This window comes from Colletotrichum jinshuiense, chromosome 6, assembly GCF_051148585.1.
Source record: "Colletotrichum jinshuiense chromosome 6, complete sequence".
Taxonomy (NCBI): domain Eukaryota; kingdom Fungi; phylum Ascomycota; class Sordariomycetes; order Glomerellales; family Glomerellaceae; genus Colletotrichum; species Colletotrichum jinshuiense.
In genome coordinates, this window is record NC_139313.1 from 2,757,766 (window position 1) to 2,773,838 (window position 16,073).

General features: G+C 52.2%; 7 protein-coding genes across 7 annotated transcripts; 3 read left to right on the plus strand and 4 right to left on the minus strand.

Annotated features, from left to right (window-relative positions):
* Nucleotides 1-303: 303 nt before the first annotated feature.
* On the plus strand, nucleotides 304-1,626 carry EsH8_VI_000701 (uncharacterized protein; the record flags this gene model as incomplete). The annotated part of the gene is made up of 1 exon (XM_083271954.1): nucleotides 304-1,626. The coding sequence occupies one exon, from the start codon at nucleotides 304-306 to the stop codon at nucleotides 1,624-1,626; it is 1,323 nt and encodes a 440-aa protein (XP_083127128.1).
* A 731-nt stretch (nucleotides 1,627-2,357) lies between these two features.
* EsH8_VI_000702 (uncharacterized protein) lies at nucleotides 2,358-3,488 on the plus strand (the record flags this gene model as incomplete). Its single annotated transcript, XM_083271955.1, has 2 exons — nucleotides 2,358-2,394; nucleotides 2,554-3,488. The coding sequence occupies 2 exons, from the start codon at nucleotides 2,358-2,360 to the stop codon at nucleotides 3,486-3,488; spliced, it is 972 nt and encodes a 323-aa protein (XP_083127129.1).
* A 275-nt stretch (nucleotides 3,489-3,763) lies between these two features.
* EsH8_VI_000703 (uncharacterized protein) lies at nucleotides 3,764-5,128 on the minus strand (the record flags this gene model as incomplete). The annotated part of the gene is made up of 2 exons (XM_083271956.1): nucleotides 3,764-3,997; nucleotides 4,052-5,128. 2 exons carry the CDS (start codon nucleotides 5,126-5,128, stop codon nucleotides 3,764-3,766), a joined length of 1,311 nt encoding a protein of 436 aa, XP_083127130.1.
* A 2,255-nt stretch (nucleotides 5,129-7,383) lies between these two features.
* Nucleotides 7,384-7,958, minus strand: EsH8_VI_000704 (prefolding complex chaperone subunit; the record flags this gene model as incomplete). The annotated part of the gene is made up of 3 exons (XM_083271957.1): nucleotides 7,384-7,546; nucleotides 7,690-7,856; nucleotides 7,929-7,958. 3 exons carry the CDS (start codon nucleotides 7,956-7,958, stop codon nucleotides 7,384-7,386), a joined length of 360 nt encoding a protein of 119 aa, XP_083127131.1.
* A 689-nt stretch (nucleotides 7,959-8,647) lies between these two features.
* EsH8_VI_000705 (ceramidase) lies at nucleotides 8,648-10,085 on the minus strand (the record flags this gene model as incomplete). Its single annotated transcript, XM_083271958.1, has 8 exons — nucleotides 8,648-8,841; nucleotides 8,909-9,055; nucleotides 9,112-9,226; nucleotides 9,291-9,356; nucleotides 9,432-9,571; nucleotides 9,652-9,799; nucleotides 9,867-9,905; nucleotides 9,981-10,085. The coding sequence occupies 8 exons, from the start codon at nucleotides 10,083-10,085 to the stop codon at nucleotides 8,648-8,650; spliced, it is 954 nt and encodes a 317-aa protein (XP_083127132.1).
* Nucleotides 10,086-11,603: 1,518 nt separating this feature from the next.
* On the plus strand, nucleotides 11,604-14,339 carry EsH8_VI_000706 (uncharacterized protein; the record flags this gene model as incomplete). Its single annotated transcript, XM_083271959.1, has 3 exons — nucleotides 11,604-11,766; nucleotides 11,849-13,308; nucleotides 13,383-14,339. 3 exons carry the CDS (start codon nucleotides 11,604-11,606, stop codon nucleotides 14,337-14,339), a joined length of 2,580 nt encoding a protein of 859 aa, XP_083127133.1.
* A 141-nt stretch (nucleotides 14,340-14,480) lies between these two features.
* On the minus strand, nucleotides 14,481-15,972 carry EsH8_VI_000707 (ankyrin repeat domain-containing protein; the record flags this gene model as incomplete). Its single annotated transcript, XM_083271960.1, has 9 exons — nucleotides 14,481-14,531; nucleotides 14,594-14,688; nucleotides 14,747-14,984; nucleotides 15,051-15,064; nucleotides 15,132-15,234; nucleotides 15,337-15,465; nucleotides 15,532-15,557; nucleotides 15,626-15,796; nucleotides 15,939-15,972. The coding sequence occupies 9 exons, from the start codon at nucleotides 15,970-15,972 to the stop codon at nucleotides 14,481-14,483; spliced, it is 861 nt and encodes a 286-aa protein (XP_083127134.1).
* Nucleotides 15,973-16,073: the final 101 nt, after the last annotated feature.

Genomic DNA, 16,073 nt, shown 5'->3' on the forward strand with positions numbered 1-16,073 from the left:
CCGCAAGCATGACGCCGGAATGCACCTGTACCATTCACAAGGTACTCAGGGCACCCTGGGCACGTATCTCTTGGTAGTGCTTACTTCAGCAGGTCATTCACCTCGTTATATGCAATGATTTTGTCACATAAAATGTTTAAATACATGCTGCTCGCTGGCCTTTCCGAGTTCGAGTGAGACACAAGCAAGCTCCAGTGGTGGAGCTACCGCTCACTTGACGGCCTTACATTCACTGACAACGTCGTCCAAACCTCCGTCACAACCTCCAAATGAGAAAAGTAGGGCCTGTACACGAGTGTAATCATGGCCGACCTTCTTCTCGATCTGCTCGATACCCAACAGACTTCGGGGGTTGATGCCAACCCGACACCAAGGTCTACCAAGCTGGCATATCTGACCCATCTCGCTGACCAGAGCCCGGCAACTCTGGCCTCAACGGAGCCTCAATCCCTGGCCCAGTCCTCACAATCGCTTCTACTCTCACTTCAAGGTGTTTCGAAACGATCTCATAAGTCTGTCATCGACTCGGCCTCACATCATGCCAGTCTGGTCCGCGCCTTGCCCACATTAGTCACCGATACGACAGATCTACGGAACGCAATCCCCAAGCTCGATGTTGAAGCTTTGCGCTTTTCCACCACCTACAGCAAGTCCGGAGACAACGAGGACTTGGCCGAAAGAAAACGCGCCCTGCTGTTGCTTCGCAACGTCGAGCGCCTTGTTGACGTTCTGGAACTTCCCACTCTCCTCTCCTCAGCCATCAACACTGTCCCCGCCAACTACGGCTCAGCTCTTGACCTCAATGCTCATATTCGGAGACTCCACGGCTTGTATCCAGACTCGCCGCTGGTTGATCTGGTTTCCCGCCAAGCCGATGAAGCAATCATCAAAATGACAGCTGACCTCATTGCGGCGCTCAAGTCTCCCGGGCTTAAGCTGGCTGCATCCCTACGCACCGTCAGTTGGCTCAGGAGGGTGCTTCCAGACCTATCCTCGATGAGTTCTGCAAGTCGCGATTCTCAAGAACACACGTTATCTCTGCTGTTCCTCTGCTGTCGCGTAGCTACCTTGGATGCTACCCTTGGGGCTCTGCAACCGCTCCGCGAGCTGGCTGACGAAGAGAGACAGAGACACCAAGGCACCGGCAATCAGTCATGGTCGGGTGGTCAGCAGACGGAAAAGTATCTTAAGCGCTATGTCGAAATATTTCGCGAGCAAAGCTTCGGGGTAGTTTCCATGTTTAGGAGCATTTTTCCCAGTACCGGGCACCAGTCTAACAGATCAAACAATGGTGCCGAGGACCCTTTCCAGCCTCTGACGTCAACGCTATCGACATTTCCGCTTCATCTCGTCGAGTTGCTTCTCGAGACCTTGGCGGAATATCTTCCCATCGTTAAAGACCAAGCCGCACGAGACAGCATTCTTACACAAGTGCTGTACTGCTCCGGAAGCTTGGGTAGACTTGGGGGTGATTTTGGCATGTTATTGGCCGGATTCGAGGATGAAGACGACGGAGTGACGAGACAATCCGAATGGGTTGACATAGTCAAACGACACCGGCTGCTGTCAGGACGTCTTGAGTCAGTCATCGGCGACCACAAGGGAATTGGGACTAGGGATGGATGAGAAACGGGGTAGACTTTAGGCGTCGATGTTAATTTTGTGGTGTTGTTGATGACCGTCATCCCAAAGAGACGTAAATACACGAACTGGGGATGAAAGGATATCTCGAGGCATGAAGAGCCACGCCGCCTTTTCTACCATGTGGGCATTCCGGTGGGACATTCCAACCTGATCCAACTACGTGCGCAGGGTAGCCGGATGGATGGCCATCCTCTCAGCAACGCCTTGCCTAGTGCTCAATGTATTCATCCTGCAGACAAATAATGTCGGGCAGCAATGGGTCTGAGTTTGTGTTGAAGATAACGGCGGACTCGTTCCTTGCTCTCGGGTCGTCCGGAGGTGGACAACAAATACATGGTCCGGAAAGACCAGGCCCGTTCAGTGATTAAGAGCATAATATACCAGTATCCATTATTTGGAATCGTGTTGTGAGCATATGGAAACCCCACTATATGCAAATACCCGATCGTTTGCCAAGCGCCTCCTGAAGGAGCTAGTGAAAGAGCATCTACCTAGTCGTCAGTTGCCAAATAAAAGCCATCATGATTTCATGACGGACACACATGTATCATCCGCTAGTTCATCCTGCACACGCATCGGGTCTCAATGATTTGAAATGATGGCCCCAAAGCTTCATAACTATTCTCATATGTAACCCTACTTATTGACCGCGCACCCATATTTTCAGTTCCGCCCGGCGCAACCTCTGCACACGGCAGCTTTGCCACATTCCGATGTCTCAACAGACGACTTCAGGCCGTTCCAAGTCATGTAAGTGACCAAGGCGGGTACGCATTGCGTTGTTCGCGCATTGTCGGGTTCCAGTGTCGTCGCTGTTCATGAGGATGGCTCTGCCTCTTTACTTTGTTCGTCACGTTGGTCTATGGCTAGAGGTGTTGCTGGTGCTGACCCGGTCATCTCATCCCCCAGCTCGACATTTCTTCGCCGGATTGGGTTCCGGTATCGCCTCGGCGGTACTCCTGCAACCGCTGGACTTGCTGAAAACCCGTGTGCAGCAGTCTGGTCATCGGTCTCTGACATCGTATCTCAAAGACGTCGCCGCTTCCCCCAACAAGATCCAGACCCTCTGGCGCGGCACGGTCCCGTCAGCCCTCAGGACTGGCTTCGGCTCTGCCCTCTACTTCACGTCCCTCAACTCCATCCGCGAACATGTCGCCCAATCGCACCTGCTGGGCCAAGCGACCAACCGAGCAGCTCACTCATCATCACTGCCAACGCTCACTCCATCGGCCAACCTTGCGGCCGGTGCCGTTGCCAGGACGTTTGCCGGCTTCGTTTTGATGCCGTTAACCGTCATTAAAGTTCGATATGAATCGAACCTGTATTCTTACCAATCCCTCCTCAGTGCGTCAACCGATATTTACAGAACAAATGGCCTGCGAGGTTTCTTTTCAGGCTTCGGGGCCACAGCCGTCCGCGATGCACCGTACGCAGGCATGTATGTTTTGTTTTACGAGCTGCTTAAGAAGCGGCTGAGTGGGATGTCCTCCCAGAATGGGGGTCAGAGCCCGAACCACCCAACCGCTATCAAAACATCGCGCGCAACTTTGGTCAACTTCAGCTCCGCTATCATGGCCGGTGCTGCTTGTTCCGTCATTTCCAACCCCTTCGACGCCGTCAAAACAAGGATCCAACTGCAACCGTCTGTCTACCGCAACATGTATCATGCTTGCCACAAAATGATTACGGAAGAGGGGGTTCGATCACTCATGGACGGTGTGGCACTTCGCATGAGCAGGAAGGCGATGAGTTCAGCTTTGGCCTGGACTGTGTATGAAGAGTTGATTAGAAGAGCAGAGCGCACTTGGTCCCCCAGCTTGATGGCGACCAGAGCGGAGCCATAGCGTCTTCGCAAACCAACATAAATCTCACCTCAATCCGCTTGAAATAAACAACGTGCCGCAGTAACACCTCCTCCTGGTATACTCCAATGACACCGAGCAACGCTAAATGGATGCCCAACATTCTATCTACTCCATCACCTGTTCGAAGTGTAGCCAATACTTCCAAACCACTTGACGGCAACATTTGAGCTGCACTTTTGTGCTATGTATGCTGTGGCCATGTGGCCATGTGGCCAACACATTTAGGGATAGTTTTTGAACCCCATGCTCTCGTATCAAGCCGGTTTTGCTCCCGCAAGATACATAAGGAGGGCTGGCGATTTGCTCCTCTTGCGGTCGTCCTTCTTTCTGACCCACTCAAACTCCGGTTCGTGGCGGCGCGACTTCTTGTCCTCGATCTCTAACACCAGTTTAGATGAACGCTTCTCGCGAAGCGCCCTGGTGTGTCTCCAAAGTGTGTCCTGTTCCCATTCTGGGACCCATCGTCTTATGAGCACATATTCAGGATCCTAGGCCAAGTTAGCAGGTATAATTCGGGGCACTTGTAGGGTGATTTCACATACTGCGTCCAACTCCCACTCGACATGGTACGTTCTCAGTGTCTCAACAGACAGATGCTTTCGGGACATGCGTGTGTAGGTTGGGCGATGGCCAGCCACGAGGGTGTTTTCGGTGGGGATGGGCTTGGGCTTGGGCGGCTCGGGTATTTTCTCCTTCTTGAGAATGGCAGCAATGGCTTTCTCGTCGAGGCCCGACTTGATAAGGTCCTCCTGGAGGCGCCTTTGATACTCCTTCTCACGTTCCTCCTTCTCCTTTTTTTCTTTGGCCAGGCGGTCGAGTTCCTTCTGGCGCTCCTCCTGGAGCCTCCTCTGGAACTCCTTTTCGCGCTGTTCCTTCTCCTTCTTTTCCTGGGCAAGCCGTTCCTGCTCTTTCCGCTTGTATCGCTCCACTGCATCAGCAGCTTCCTTTTCTCGCTTCTTGGTCTGTTCCGCCAGTCGCATTTCCTCCTGGTACTTTTCTAATTCGATTTGTGACTTGAAACGTTTTTCCTCGGCAGCGCGAGCTTCGCGACCTCGAATATCGTCCAGATCACGCTTGGCGCGCTGGAGCTCGGCTTCCTCCCGGTATTCCTTTTGAACCCGACGTTCTTCCTTCTCACGAGCTTGGTTGAGCCTAAGCTCTGCGAGCTCTTGACGAGCCCGTTCTGCCTCATACTCCTCTCGGGTCATGTATGATGATGACGGCGAGCGAGAGTGAGAGGAATGGCCCCGAGAACGAGATCGGTGGCGAGATCGGTAGACCTGCATGTGGCGGTCATCTTCTTCATCTGACGAGTGGTCATTGTAGATGCGGTTGTTGATAATGACAGGAGTCGGAACAGAGGCCGGGGCTGGGGCCGGGACCGGAGCAGAACCGCTTGGGGGAGTGGAGCGGCGTTCACGAGAACGTTCCCTTGATCGAGTGCGGGTAGTTATGACAGTGCGCTCGGGAGCGAGGAAGCTGGGTTGTTGGGCTGATGAAGGGTAGTAGTTCCGAGGTCTTGGAATCGCCTCAACATAGTTTACCGGCAAAGGCGACGGTGCTCGACGCCTTGAGACGCGGATATCGAGGTCATCCGAGTCCGAGTAGTAACCACTCATTGCAAGGCAGCGGAAAAGACGGTATATGTGTATGGCTGTGGATCGGTGACAGTCGGAGGCTGCAAGCGTAGTCGCAAGGACTAGGAGTAAGAAGTTGGGTACCTAGCAGGTAAGGTGGGGGAGGAGAGGAAGAAAGAAGCCGCGACGGTAAGAAGAGGAGGGGGGACAAGATAAGATATGTTGGGGGCGGAGGGTGAGATTTGGTGGCCCCTTTATGTTTCCCTGGCTTAGGGCATGGGGCCGGGGGCCGATGAGATCCCGCGTGGGTGCGACATGCTGGTCGGCTTACACAGTCGAAAGAAGTGTGGTTGGGTTGGTTGATTTGGCATTGCTTGCGTGGGTAGTGTGAGAGAGAGAGAGAGAGAGAGACCAGGGGGAGGCAACCGAAGGAGGGGAGGGAGACCCAGTGGCTGTGCTGAGAGGCGTGGAAGGCGGGAAAGGCGGGGTTGTCTGGTTGGGTTAGGTAGATGGGAAGGAAAATGATTAGGAGAAGCGCCTAAGGAGGGGTGGAACGGTATCGGTGAAGTTTGTAGTCGAGTGAGGTCTAACCCGACGTTGCCTACTTTGCCATCTACCTACCTACTTGCCTACCTACTTGGAGGCAAAGGCGTAAGCTGGTGACAAACGGTAGGAAACTATCACCATCGGTCTACAGAACTTCAGGGCTCTTACCGCCCACCCCATCCAGAAACCGCCTCTCCTCTCTAGCCAGCGCCTAAGAGAGAGCGGGGCTGACCGGCCATTCGTCGGTTCTGCAGTCTGAAAAAGTCAAGAACGACCTGGAAAGGTGCCATTGGTGCCCTTGCCAAGGTTGCCTGAAGACTGACTGCTGCTGCTTCATTAGCACGCTATCCTCCTCGCGCTTTCCTCACCAACCCCTCCATCCCTCCACCTACTAACTATTTATGTATTAGCGTCCTGCCGTAGGGCTGCACGGCTGCTGACAGAGTGGGACCAAATGTCAAGGGTGAGGTGTGCCGAAGGCCAAGGTGTACAGCTTGCCATGGTTTTAGCGCGAAAGAATACCTGGGAAAACTATGATATTCCAAGAGCACAGGTTTCTTTCGTCACCCGCTGCACGGATGGCTTGAGCTCCTTGGGAGTCGGGAGCCTCTGCCCTATTGGTGTGTTGTTGGCGTATGATGTTACTGAACAGCGTCGATGGAGTTGGATCACGCTGCAACTGTGAAATTGGAACCAACATCGCTGAAAGGGGTCCTGCCAGGCAGCCATTTTAGACTCAGCGACTCTAACGACTGAGGCAAGATACTCCGGGACCTTTACAGATCCCTATTCGTCTGCCAACTGTGGTGCCCTGGTTACGGCTGCCTGCGTGACCTTGTTTGTAGGTACTCGCCAATGTCAGCCCGGCTCGCGTACCCACGAGAAGGATTTATTAGCTTGGAACGGCTGAAAACCAGCCCCAGCCACCTCACGCTGTTTCCGACAGCCACCCACAGTGGCCCAATGTCAGCACAGCCTAAAGGTACGTCCAGTTGCGTGATTATTCATACCGTCGGCCTCAGCTTTGCTCCTCTTGGAAACCCACCCATATTGTAGCAGCTTTGCGAGATATCCCACGAGGTCGCCCAAATATCGCACTGTCGCCGCCGCTATTGAACTTGCCCAGCCCAACCTGGATGATAACCCGTTCAGTCCCTGCCAATGTTACGTATAGACAGGCCCGTTACTAGAGATTGATATCGAGTCCGAGTGCAGGCAGGCCGGCGGTGTCGGAATAATGTACTACCGGCTGTCTTATGGCTCCTCCCTCGCCTTGCCATGCCTCAGGATTTGGTTGCTGAGCCACAGCCACTCACTCAGACCCCGGACACGTCTTGCGTGTAGTGTACGCAGGCAAGGCAGGCAGAATGGTCGTGCTGTTTTAAGTTGGATCAACACTATATTCCGAGGGAGGCTCTGGTTCACTCATGCCGTCCATCTGTTGGTCGGGCCGGCTCGTCCTGTCGATTTAACCCTCATCCGAACCCCCAAGCCGAAGTACACTCCAGACGTGTTACACCCTTTCCATCGGGAAAACCGTCAGGAAACGCTGATTCAAAATTCCCACCTACTTCTGATCTAGTGGCGGCATTTGTTCGAATCGGAAAAGCCTGCTGACATGTCTAATCATGTACCCTTGTCATGTATGGCATGGCACACAATCCTCCCTATCCCCTCCTCGTGATGAAACCTTGCGGCCACGTCTTCGTGTCCTTCCATTCCATCACATCACATCTCCCTCATCGGTATCTTCACGATTGCGTCTTGAGCATCTGGTCGATGTGCTGCCGACTATTCTTGTACGTTGTCTCCAAATAATGCAGCCTTTGGCTCAATTTCTCAACGTCGCCCTCCTTCTCCTTGATCTGGCCCTCCAATTTTTCTGTCAGCTGCGGCGTAGGCAACGAGACAAACCTTTACCGCCCCCAAGGCCGAGAGTCAGCGACATCATTCCCGCATTCATTCATCTTTCCTCTTGCTCCCTATCATCCGTCGAGGGCAAGGGTTGGCTGCGGCAGGCAGGAATATATCAATCAAGAGTGAGGGGGTTAACATACATTTTCCCAACGCCCTCATAGACGTTCGAGTCGGCTGAGAGAGTTGATACTTCATCCAATGTCAGGCGAACCATGCGCATTTCTCGTTGTTTTGCTGTCATTTGTGTGCGAGCCTGGCCGATCTGCTGCTGAGCCACAATGGCCTGGCTTTCGATCTCGCGGATCAACTAAATCGATGTGAACATCAGTGAAGTGAATTAGAAGCAAGCTAGCGGCTTATATCCGCAAAGTCGTCCTACCTTTTCGAGCGCTTGGTTCGAGATAGACATTGTGACAAATTTTGGCGTTGTGGCTGTGTGATGGAGCCAGATAAGCCTGATTGTAGTCCTGATGTTCTTTTTGGTTCGGCTGAGTAAGGACGAGTGAGCGTCGTGCAGTGAAGTATCAACGCGATCTCGGTGTGGTGTCTGTCTTAGGTAAGATAATACCTCTTAAGTGGGCATTCCGGCTCGGATGACTTTACAGAACGTCCAATATTTTGTGAGGTGGCAGATTGACGCGAAGTGGGTGGTGGGTTAAATTAGGTTGAATTGGGCATACGCACTGCTTAAATGCAACCTCTGTTGAATGATGTAGCTACCGGGTATATTTTGGGTCGGGACTCGTTATGCGATATGCCCAACCCCAATTCAATGCCATATAATGTTTTTGTGCATACTAACTTGGTCGAGGGGTACATATATATATATTTACAACATGCGACAGGTATAAACTCAGTGATACATCCAACTGCCTCCCTGCAGCCATTGCTGCGTAAGATTGCAATCCACCAAGTCCGAGCTGTTAAGGGCTGGCTAGTGTGACACTCAGAGAGACACCACATTGATATATACTCAATCAGAATGACAAATGTGTCTGCAACCTCATTCGAACGAGATGTGTACCAATGTAAAGGGTCTCATTGGTCACCAGAACGCTGCCATAATAGCAACCAGTTATCATTCTGCCTTCCCAGCCCTTACCACGCGAGGGATCGATGACAGTGACCTGGGCCAGATGAGTTTGTATTCATCCTCGCGGCCCTCGAGACATCTACGAAGCCATATGCCCCATGTAATATAGTAATACGCTGATTAACGATTAGCTCAATCCATTCAACCTCCAGTCTTTGCCTCTCGCTGTTAAACTCGGATTTCACGCGTTTCATACCTCCTATGAGTTGTGTCAGTTATTACTCCTGTGAAGAACCCCTACACGGCCAGAAAGGATGGGCACTTACCAAGACCTGTCAATAGATGCCACCAGGCGTGGCCCTCGAGCAGTGCGCCCCAGGGCAAGCCGACCTGCCGTCGCCATCGCCGAATCTGGTTGCAGAATGCGTTGTCCAAGTTCCATATGAGATAGCCCATGAGAAACACACCGAGGCCTGCTCGTCTGCATCAGTAAGCCGGGGGCGTATGGCTAGGAAGATTCTCCACAGACCGGTGGCGACCATTATCCACATGGTCTTGATGATCCCTTGAGCTTTGGCACCACTCCTCTTGGTGATAACCGGCCGCAATTGTGTCTCCATGACATATAAGCTACGTAAGACGACCTGCATAGCGTAAGCTGCCATAGTCCGTTGGAGAATACACTGGTTCAAAAGGCCATATTGTTACCGTTGCTGTCAGTGCCGCATAGCAGCTTTGGTGAAAGACGGGATCTTTGGTGATATGGTAATATGCCTGGGTTGTTTAGAATCAGCTTATGGCAACCTTGGCATGGGTACCGTTTGTCGGAATTAGAAACAAGGCACATACTGTAATAAAGCCAGCCAGAAGGACGAGACCGCTACCTAGAAATCCCGCAAACCTCATCGACTTGGAAAATGAGAAGGTAGCAAAAACCATAAGGCACGTAGTGTAGATCATGGAGAGTTCATCAACCAACTGCATAGGATCTAAATAGAGCACGTGTCAGCAGGGCAGCGAGTGGCAAAACAGAGCATCATATAGCAGCCGTATATTAGTGAGGGCATACATTTCAATGTGGTGTGAAATGCCGTAGAGCCAAGACCGACAAGAATATAGCCCAGATAGGCAGTGAGAAATATGCGCGGGTGTCCCTGGGAGACGCAGTTGTGCACACCCTTCAAACCGAGCCACAGAAACAGTAGATTCGTCAAAGTCTTGTAAGAGCTTACAATTAGCAATGTCGTAGGTCTAAGAAACAGACCGTGTTTGGCGGCAGCTTACATTGCAAACTTCGGCGCAGTAGAAGGACACTACATAGTCCTTGAGAGATATGAGTAGAAGTTAGAACAACGTCATAGGGCCATGGGATCTGTCAGTACGGAAATTCTGTCTCACCTCCTCGCAAAAGTTCAATGTTGACGTCTTTTCCCCCCAATAGCCGTTTGCGATGTCATCGTTATATGCTACGCGCAAGGCTTGGAATAACGGAGACGATGCCATAGCCGACTAACAAGATTGACCAGTACAATCCAGATCAGGATTGGACAAGAGGTCAAGCGAGCCTTAGGAAGGCTTCGGGGGTTAGGCACACGGGGAAAGGGGGTTTGGATGAGTTTTGGAGTGCCTTTGAGATATCAGGAGGGGTTTTGCGATGTCCTATGTGTAGGCTCTGAGCTCCGGGGACAATGAGGGAATTAGTTTGAGAAGGAAGTTGAAAATGAAGGGATGACAGAGGGTTAGAATGTGCCGGGCAATCCGGGAGGGAGTTCGAATAATACTGGAGTTGCCCAGGGTGGGTTCGTTGCAGACTACGGTAGTGTCCGGCAGTAGGGAGCGTATCGCATGTCGAAGTGCCTGCAAGTCGGGCGAGGCGAGGAAAGTAATTGGCTTAACTAGCAGCAGACAACAAGTAACGTGGCTACAACATTTGCTTAACAAAGGACTGAGCGAGAGAGAATAGCCAGTCCACTAAGGCTCGGCACAGCAATCCGAGCCGTGTCCGCTGTTGTGGGGGTTTTCCACGTTGCAAACACGACTCGGGCAAGCTCAGGGCCAGTGGTTCCAAGGTAGAGATGACGTATCCTTCAACGTATCTCCATCACTACAAGTAAGGGGATAAGTGAGCAAGTACCTGCTCACGTAAGTTTTCCGAGACACAGTACTTTGACTCGCTGGATGCTTCAGTCGTTTGAGTCAAGGGCAGCGACCAGTATGCACCTAGACTCGTCGGATCCTGCCTAGGTAATCAACACAGTGTGTTCGCGCAACCAGTCATTTTCCAAACGACACTGAAAGTCATGAGTTATGATGTTTCTTTTTAAACTGGATTCTAGGTATGCACGTAATATAATCTGTGTTTATTCGCATGCCTTGCTACCCTAGGCGGCCCGGCTCCCCAAACCATGGCGCAACAGGGGTCCCATGCACCACGCTAAGGTGACCGAGATGCCACCTCGACAGGCCTCGAGGTACGAAGATACCCCAGCATCCGTACAAAAGTGCACAGCGCAGGGTATCTGTGCCTCAAGGTTGCTAGCGACAAGAGCCGGTGAGGTACCTAGACGTAGGGTACATTAGCGAAGGTACCTCCTCGTAATATTCAATTGCATCGCACGCATCCCAGCCCGACGTTGCGTCGGTTCCCTTACGTGCCACGTTCCTTCAACTTGGAGAGCGCAGCCTCTACGCACCCAACACCAGCATAGGCATTGGGACACCGTTTAGACTTTCCTGCTCTTTTCCCTTGCTGTCAGGTCACAACTGGCCCATTGGCATCTACCCCCCTTGCCATCGCGAAGCCTTCCCATCGTACCTACGCGCCCACTCGCCGACCCTAAAGCAACCTTGTTGCTACTGCCGGTTTGCTGCCAGGTCAGCCAACCACACGATCCAAATCCCACCGGCCAAATCTGAGACCGTACTCGAAATGTTCATGGCCGGTGAATCCCGCCACAGCCACGAGGCATAACCAGCCATTTCTACCTTACTAGGAACCTAGACAGTACTACAACCGACATAATGGCAGCTCCCGCAAAGTCGACCCGCTGGGGCTCCTTCCTTCAGCAGGCCGTCGCTGGTGTAGAAGCTCGTCTTGACAACATTCTGGCTGAAGGAGAGAACGGCCTAGACCAACCCCAAGCTTCCCAATCATCCACAGCTCCTATCAAGGACCAGCAAATTGGTGAGTGGCCCTCGTCTTTAGAAGTCCTCATTGCCTAGTCTGGCATGGCCGATTAGAGTACTGATTCTTTCTCAACGACCAGGTGCGCCGCGATCCTCCACTAGTAGTCGTACCAATGATCGCCTACAGGAGCGTCTCGCCAAGGCCATGGCCTCGAAGAACAATCAATCATCCGACGCCCGCAGCACAACCTCAGATTCTCATAGTGCCCGGCCGAGCGCCGACGGCGGTCGTCCCGGCGTTGGTACGCCGCAGAAGGAGCATATATCTTCCCCAAGCCTGGCCTTTAGCTCGGCTTCCACACCAGCTACAAACGAGGCAGCCTCCGACAATATTAAAGAAGACAAAGGCCCAGATATGCAGATGTCGCCTCGAGGCTCCCAAGATAGCCAGCGGCCCCGAACCACGATCCAAGATGAAAAAAAGATGGGGCCTCAGAAACCCGATGTAACCAATACACTTGATCCAACGCTTGGATCTTGTCCATCAGAACTGAAGACAACAACTCATCATTCAACCAACAACGGTCTTGAATGTAAGCGATGTACTGCCCTCAAGGCCCAGGCCGAGGCACTAGAAGTCAGAATGGAGCAGATGGCGAAGGAGCAACAGGAGGAAATACATCGCTATGTTGAGCAATTCGAGGCTCTACAGGCGAAGTTACAATTCTTGGCACGGGATGCTACCGAAACCGCCCGAAAGTCCGCCGCCGCAGCACCGACGGGAAGCCATGAGCGGAAACTCGCCGAAAGGGATGAAAAGATTGCATCTCTTATGGAAGAAGGTCGTAACTTGGCTGCCACGGAGCAAAAGCACAGGACCATCATCAGAAAGCTGAGGTCACAGGTCGCAGGTGACGAGAAGACGCTCGAAGAGCTACGCACTCGCCACGACAAGGTGACGGCGGATATGGAAGCATTACGCACCCGGGCTAGTCGCGTGGAGGAGCTCGAACATTTAAACCAGGACTTACAAATCAAATCAAACGGAATGCAAGATAATCTAAGTGCGTTGCGCGCCGAGGTATCAGCAAACAAGTCCACAACTCAGAGGCTGCGGGATGACCTTCGGAAGGCTTCAGATCAGGCCAATTCTGCCGTTACGAAGGCAAACGAGGAAGCGCTCATGACAGAGAGACGTCGCGTAAAGGAGCTTGAAGATGAAGTTGCCGCTTTGCAGGTGGAGAAGAGCTTGGTAGCAGAAAGGGCAAAGGCCAGCACTGTCGAGGCAGAGGAGAAGGCAGTACGGGCGGCTGAGCGCACCCGTGTCAGGGAACTTGAGATACAGACAGAACTCCAGGCGATGGAGGGTAAGCTGGAAGCGATGCGTGCGCTAGCTGAGGAGGCGTCTTCCGGCGCCGTAGGCGATTCCCAAGCCAAGCTACTGCGTCAAGTGGAAACATTACAAACCCAGCATGCAATTGCTGCGGAGAACTGGCAAGGAATCGAGGCTAGTTTGGTTGCTCGAGTAGGCAATCTAGAACGTGAGAGGGATGATGCTCTACGACGAGAGTCAGAGATGAGGAAAAAAGCCAGAGAAACTGTAAGGCTCAATTTTCAACATTTGAAAGATTGTCCGTGGCTTTTGCCAATTTCATTCATTCTGACCGTAACTAGGCGACCCGATGCAAACGGCAAGACGAAGAGCTTCAAGAGTTGACTGCCAAGTTCCCAAATTACCAGCGGGACATTGAGGCATATCAAGAACAGATTGAGGCGCTTCAAGAGCGGGCAGATAATGCCGAGGTAGCCCTGTCACAGGCCAAGTCCGACCTAGAAAAGCAGCAAACGGTATGGAAAGCGGATAAGACAGAATTCGACCGTCGACCTTGGTTGGAAGACCACTTGACTGGCACCGTGTCAAGAATACAAAGCCGCCCCGACTCGCCCCTGTTGTCCGTACCCACGCGCACACTTAGTAACGACCTACTTCTCCTACAAGGTGCGCCTGGTAAGAACCGCAAAATTTCGATTCCGACTAGTGGAACAGATGGGTTCCCGGAAGGCTCGTCGCCGGTACGGAGATTATCAAGCCAACCTCCTACCAGGCCATCAATGCTGCCGGGTGGTTCCAGTCTTCCTATGGCATCCTCTATTACTTCCTTCGAGCTGCCCCCAGACTCGCTTCCTACACCCACCTCGCACGTAAGTGAAAAATATGACATGTTCGATGGCGTGGAGACTGCCTCATCTCCTCGACTGATGATGCAGGATATGGTGTCTGTGTCGACGGTTGCCGCGGGGCCTTCGGTCCAACTAGTGGAAAGGATGAGTGCTGCTATTCGTCGGTTGGAAGCGGAGAAGGTCACGTCGCGTGAGGAATTGACAAGAATATCGGGGCAAAGAGACGAAGCAAGAGCCGAAATCGTTGCGTTGATGAAAGATTTGGAATCAGGCAAGAATGCCTCAAAGCGGGTGGCCGAGTTGGAGGCTCAAGTTGAGGATTTAAATTCAAGATACCAGACGACACTAGAATTACTCGGGGAGAAGAGCGAGTTAGTAGAGGAGCTGCGCGCTGACGTTCAGGATGTAAAGGCTATGTATCGCGACCTGGTTGAGCGCACAGTCAGGTAATAATAGTATAGGAGACTTAAGAACCCATAGCACGGAATGTCACCCCCGTGTACTATGTGGAAGCATGCGTCTGCTACGAAATGGAGTATAGAATAGTCCAGGGAGAGTAATTCCAACGCTGCGACTTGTAGCTTGCCTGATTCAAAGATCTATGCCCTCCCCCTCAGCGGCCCGCTCAATGTACCGACGGACCTACACGATTTGTAAGCAATACCGCTCTTGGTGCGAACTAGGAGCGCTGCGAATTGGCATACCTCTTTGTCCGGAGCCAAGCTCAAGGCCAGGTAGCCATCGTTGTCCTTCTTGTCGAACTCAGCACCAGCTTTGAGCAAGGCCACTGCTGTATCACCTAACGCAATATGTCAGCCGAAGTTACAAGTGATGCCTATATTTTGCATGGCACATACCATGGCCTTCAGCTGCAGCATGATGCAGAGCGGTGTAGCCTGAGGTATCGGTGGCATTGAGAGGGCTCTTGTGCTTGATCAGAAGCGCCACCATAGGGACCGAGCCTATGGCTGCAGCTCGATGAATGGGATACTGACCACGTCTATCACGAACCCTGGTGGATGCAGGGGGGTCGTGGCTGAGGAGCGTCTTTGCGACGTCCAAGTTGTTCTTGGAAGCAACGAAATGTAGGACACTCTAGACCAGGTGGTTTAACATCACGTAACGTGCATTGGAGGGGGCTGCCCGCCGGTATTTGCTCACCTGTCCGTTATGATCTGCAACATGCAAGTGTTAAGGAATGCGATGACACAGCTTGGGCAATACAGGATGTGATTATCTTACTCTTCAGATTAACATCAGCCCCTTTCTGAAGGAGGAGATTCACGAGATCCTCGCCATCTTTAAGGCTGGCAGCAATCATCAGTGGAGTCCAGCCGCTGCCGTCCTGTGTGCACCGACATTTAGGGTTAGTCTTCAGCCCAACCTTTCTGAGAAGATGGACATTTCGACTTGAAAAGGGCAATACTCGGAAGGAAAGCTGACCTACTTGAACATCGGGGTCGAAGCTATTATGCTGTGCAAGAAGAACCACAATGTCGACGGAGTTTGACGATACGGCCCAGTGAATAGGAAGCCTGCCATCCTCGTCTATACGGGTGGCGAGTTTGGGCTCTGTCTGAAGGACGCCATCAGCACCGTCCTGGATGGTAGGGTTCAGTGTAGGTATTTGCACAAGAAATACCTTGAGAAGGGTCTCTGCGACTGAGACTGCACAGCCGGTCAGTTAGGCTAGACACTTGGAGAAGCGCAGCATAGAGAGATGCACGATGACTTACCTCTACCCTCCCGGGCGGCAGAGTGAAGGAGGAATTGATCGTGAGGCTCGTTCATTTTGTGTTCCTCTGGCCCTTCCTTGGGTTCCAGTAGAAGATGTTGGTGCTTAAATGGAGATGGTTGTATTAAATCCGCGGGTGTGAAGCAGAAGTAGAAGATATGCAAAGGCGGTGCTGGGAATCCGTGGTAAATTCGACTCAACGTTAGCTGAAGCACCATCCGGGTGAGATCAAGAGTTATAGTGAAAATGGGGAAGGGGTCGACAAGCTAGTTGAACTACCCGAGTTTGGGACAAAAAGGAATGCAATTACTTACCAAGGAAGACTTTGAGATATGTTGTACCACACATGCATCAGCCAGGTTAAAAAGACTGGAATATATCAAACCGATTCTCTCTATTTGTATGATGTAAATAGTCCATTGCAGGGGGTACCTGCTGTAGTTGGTGTC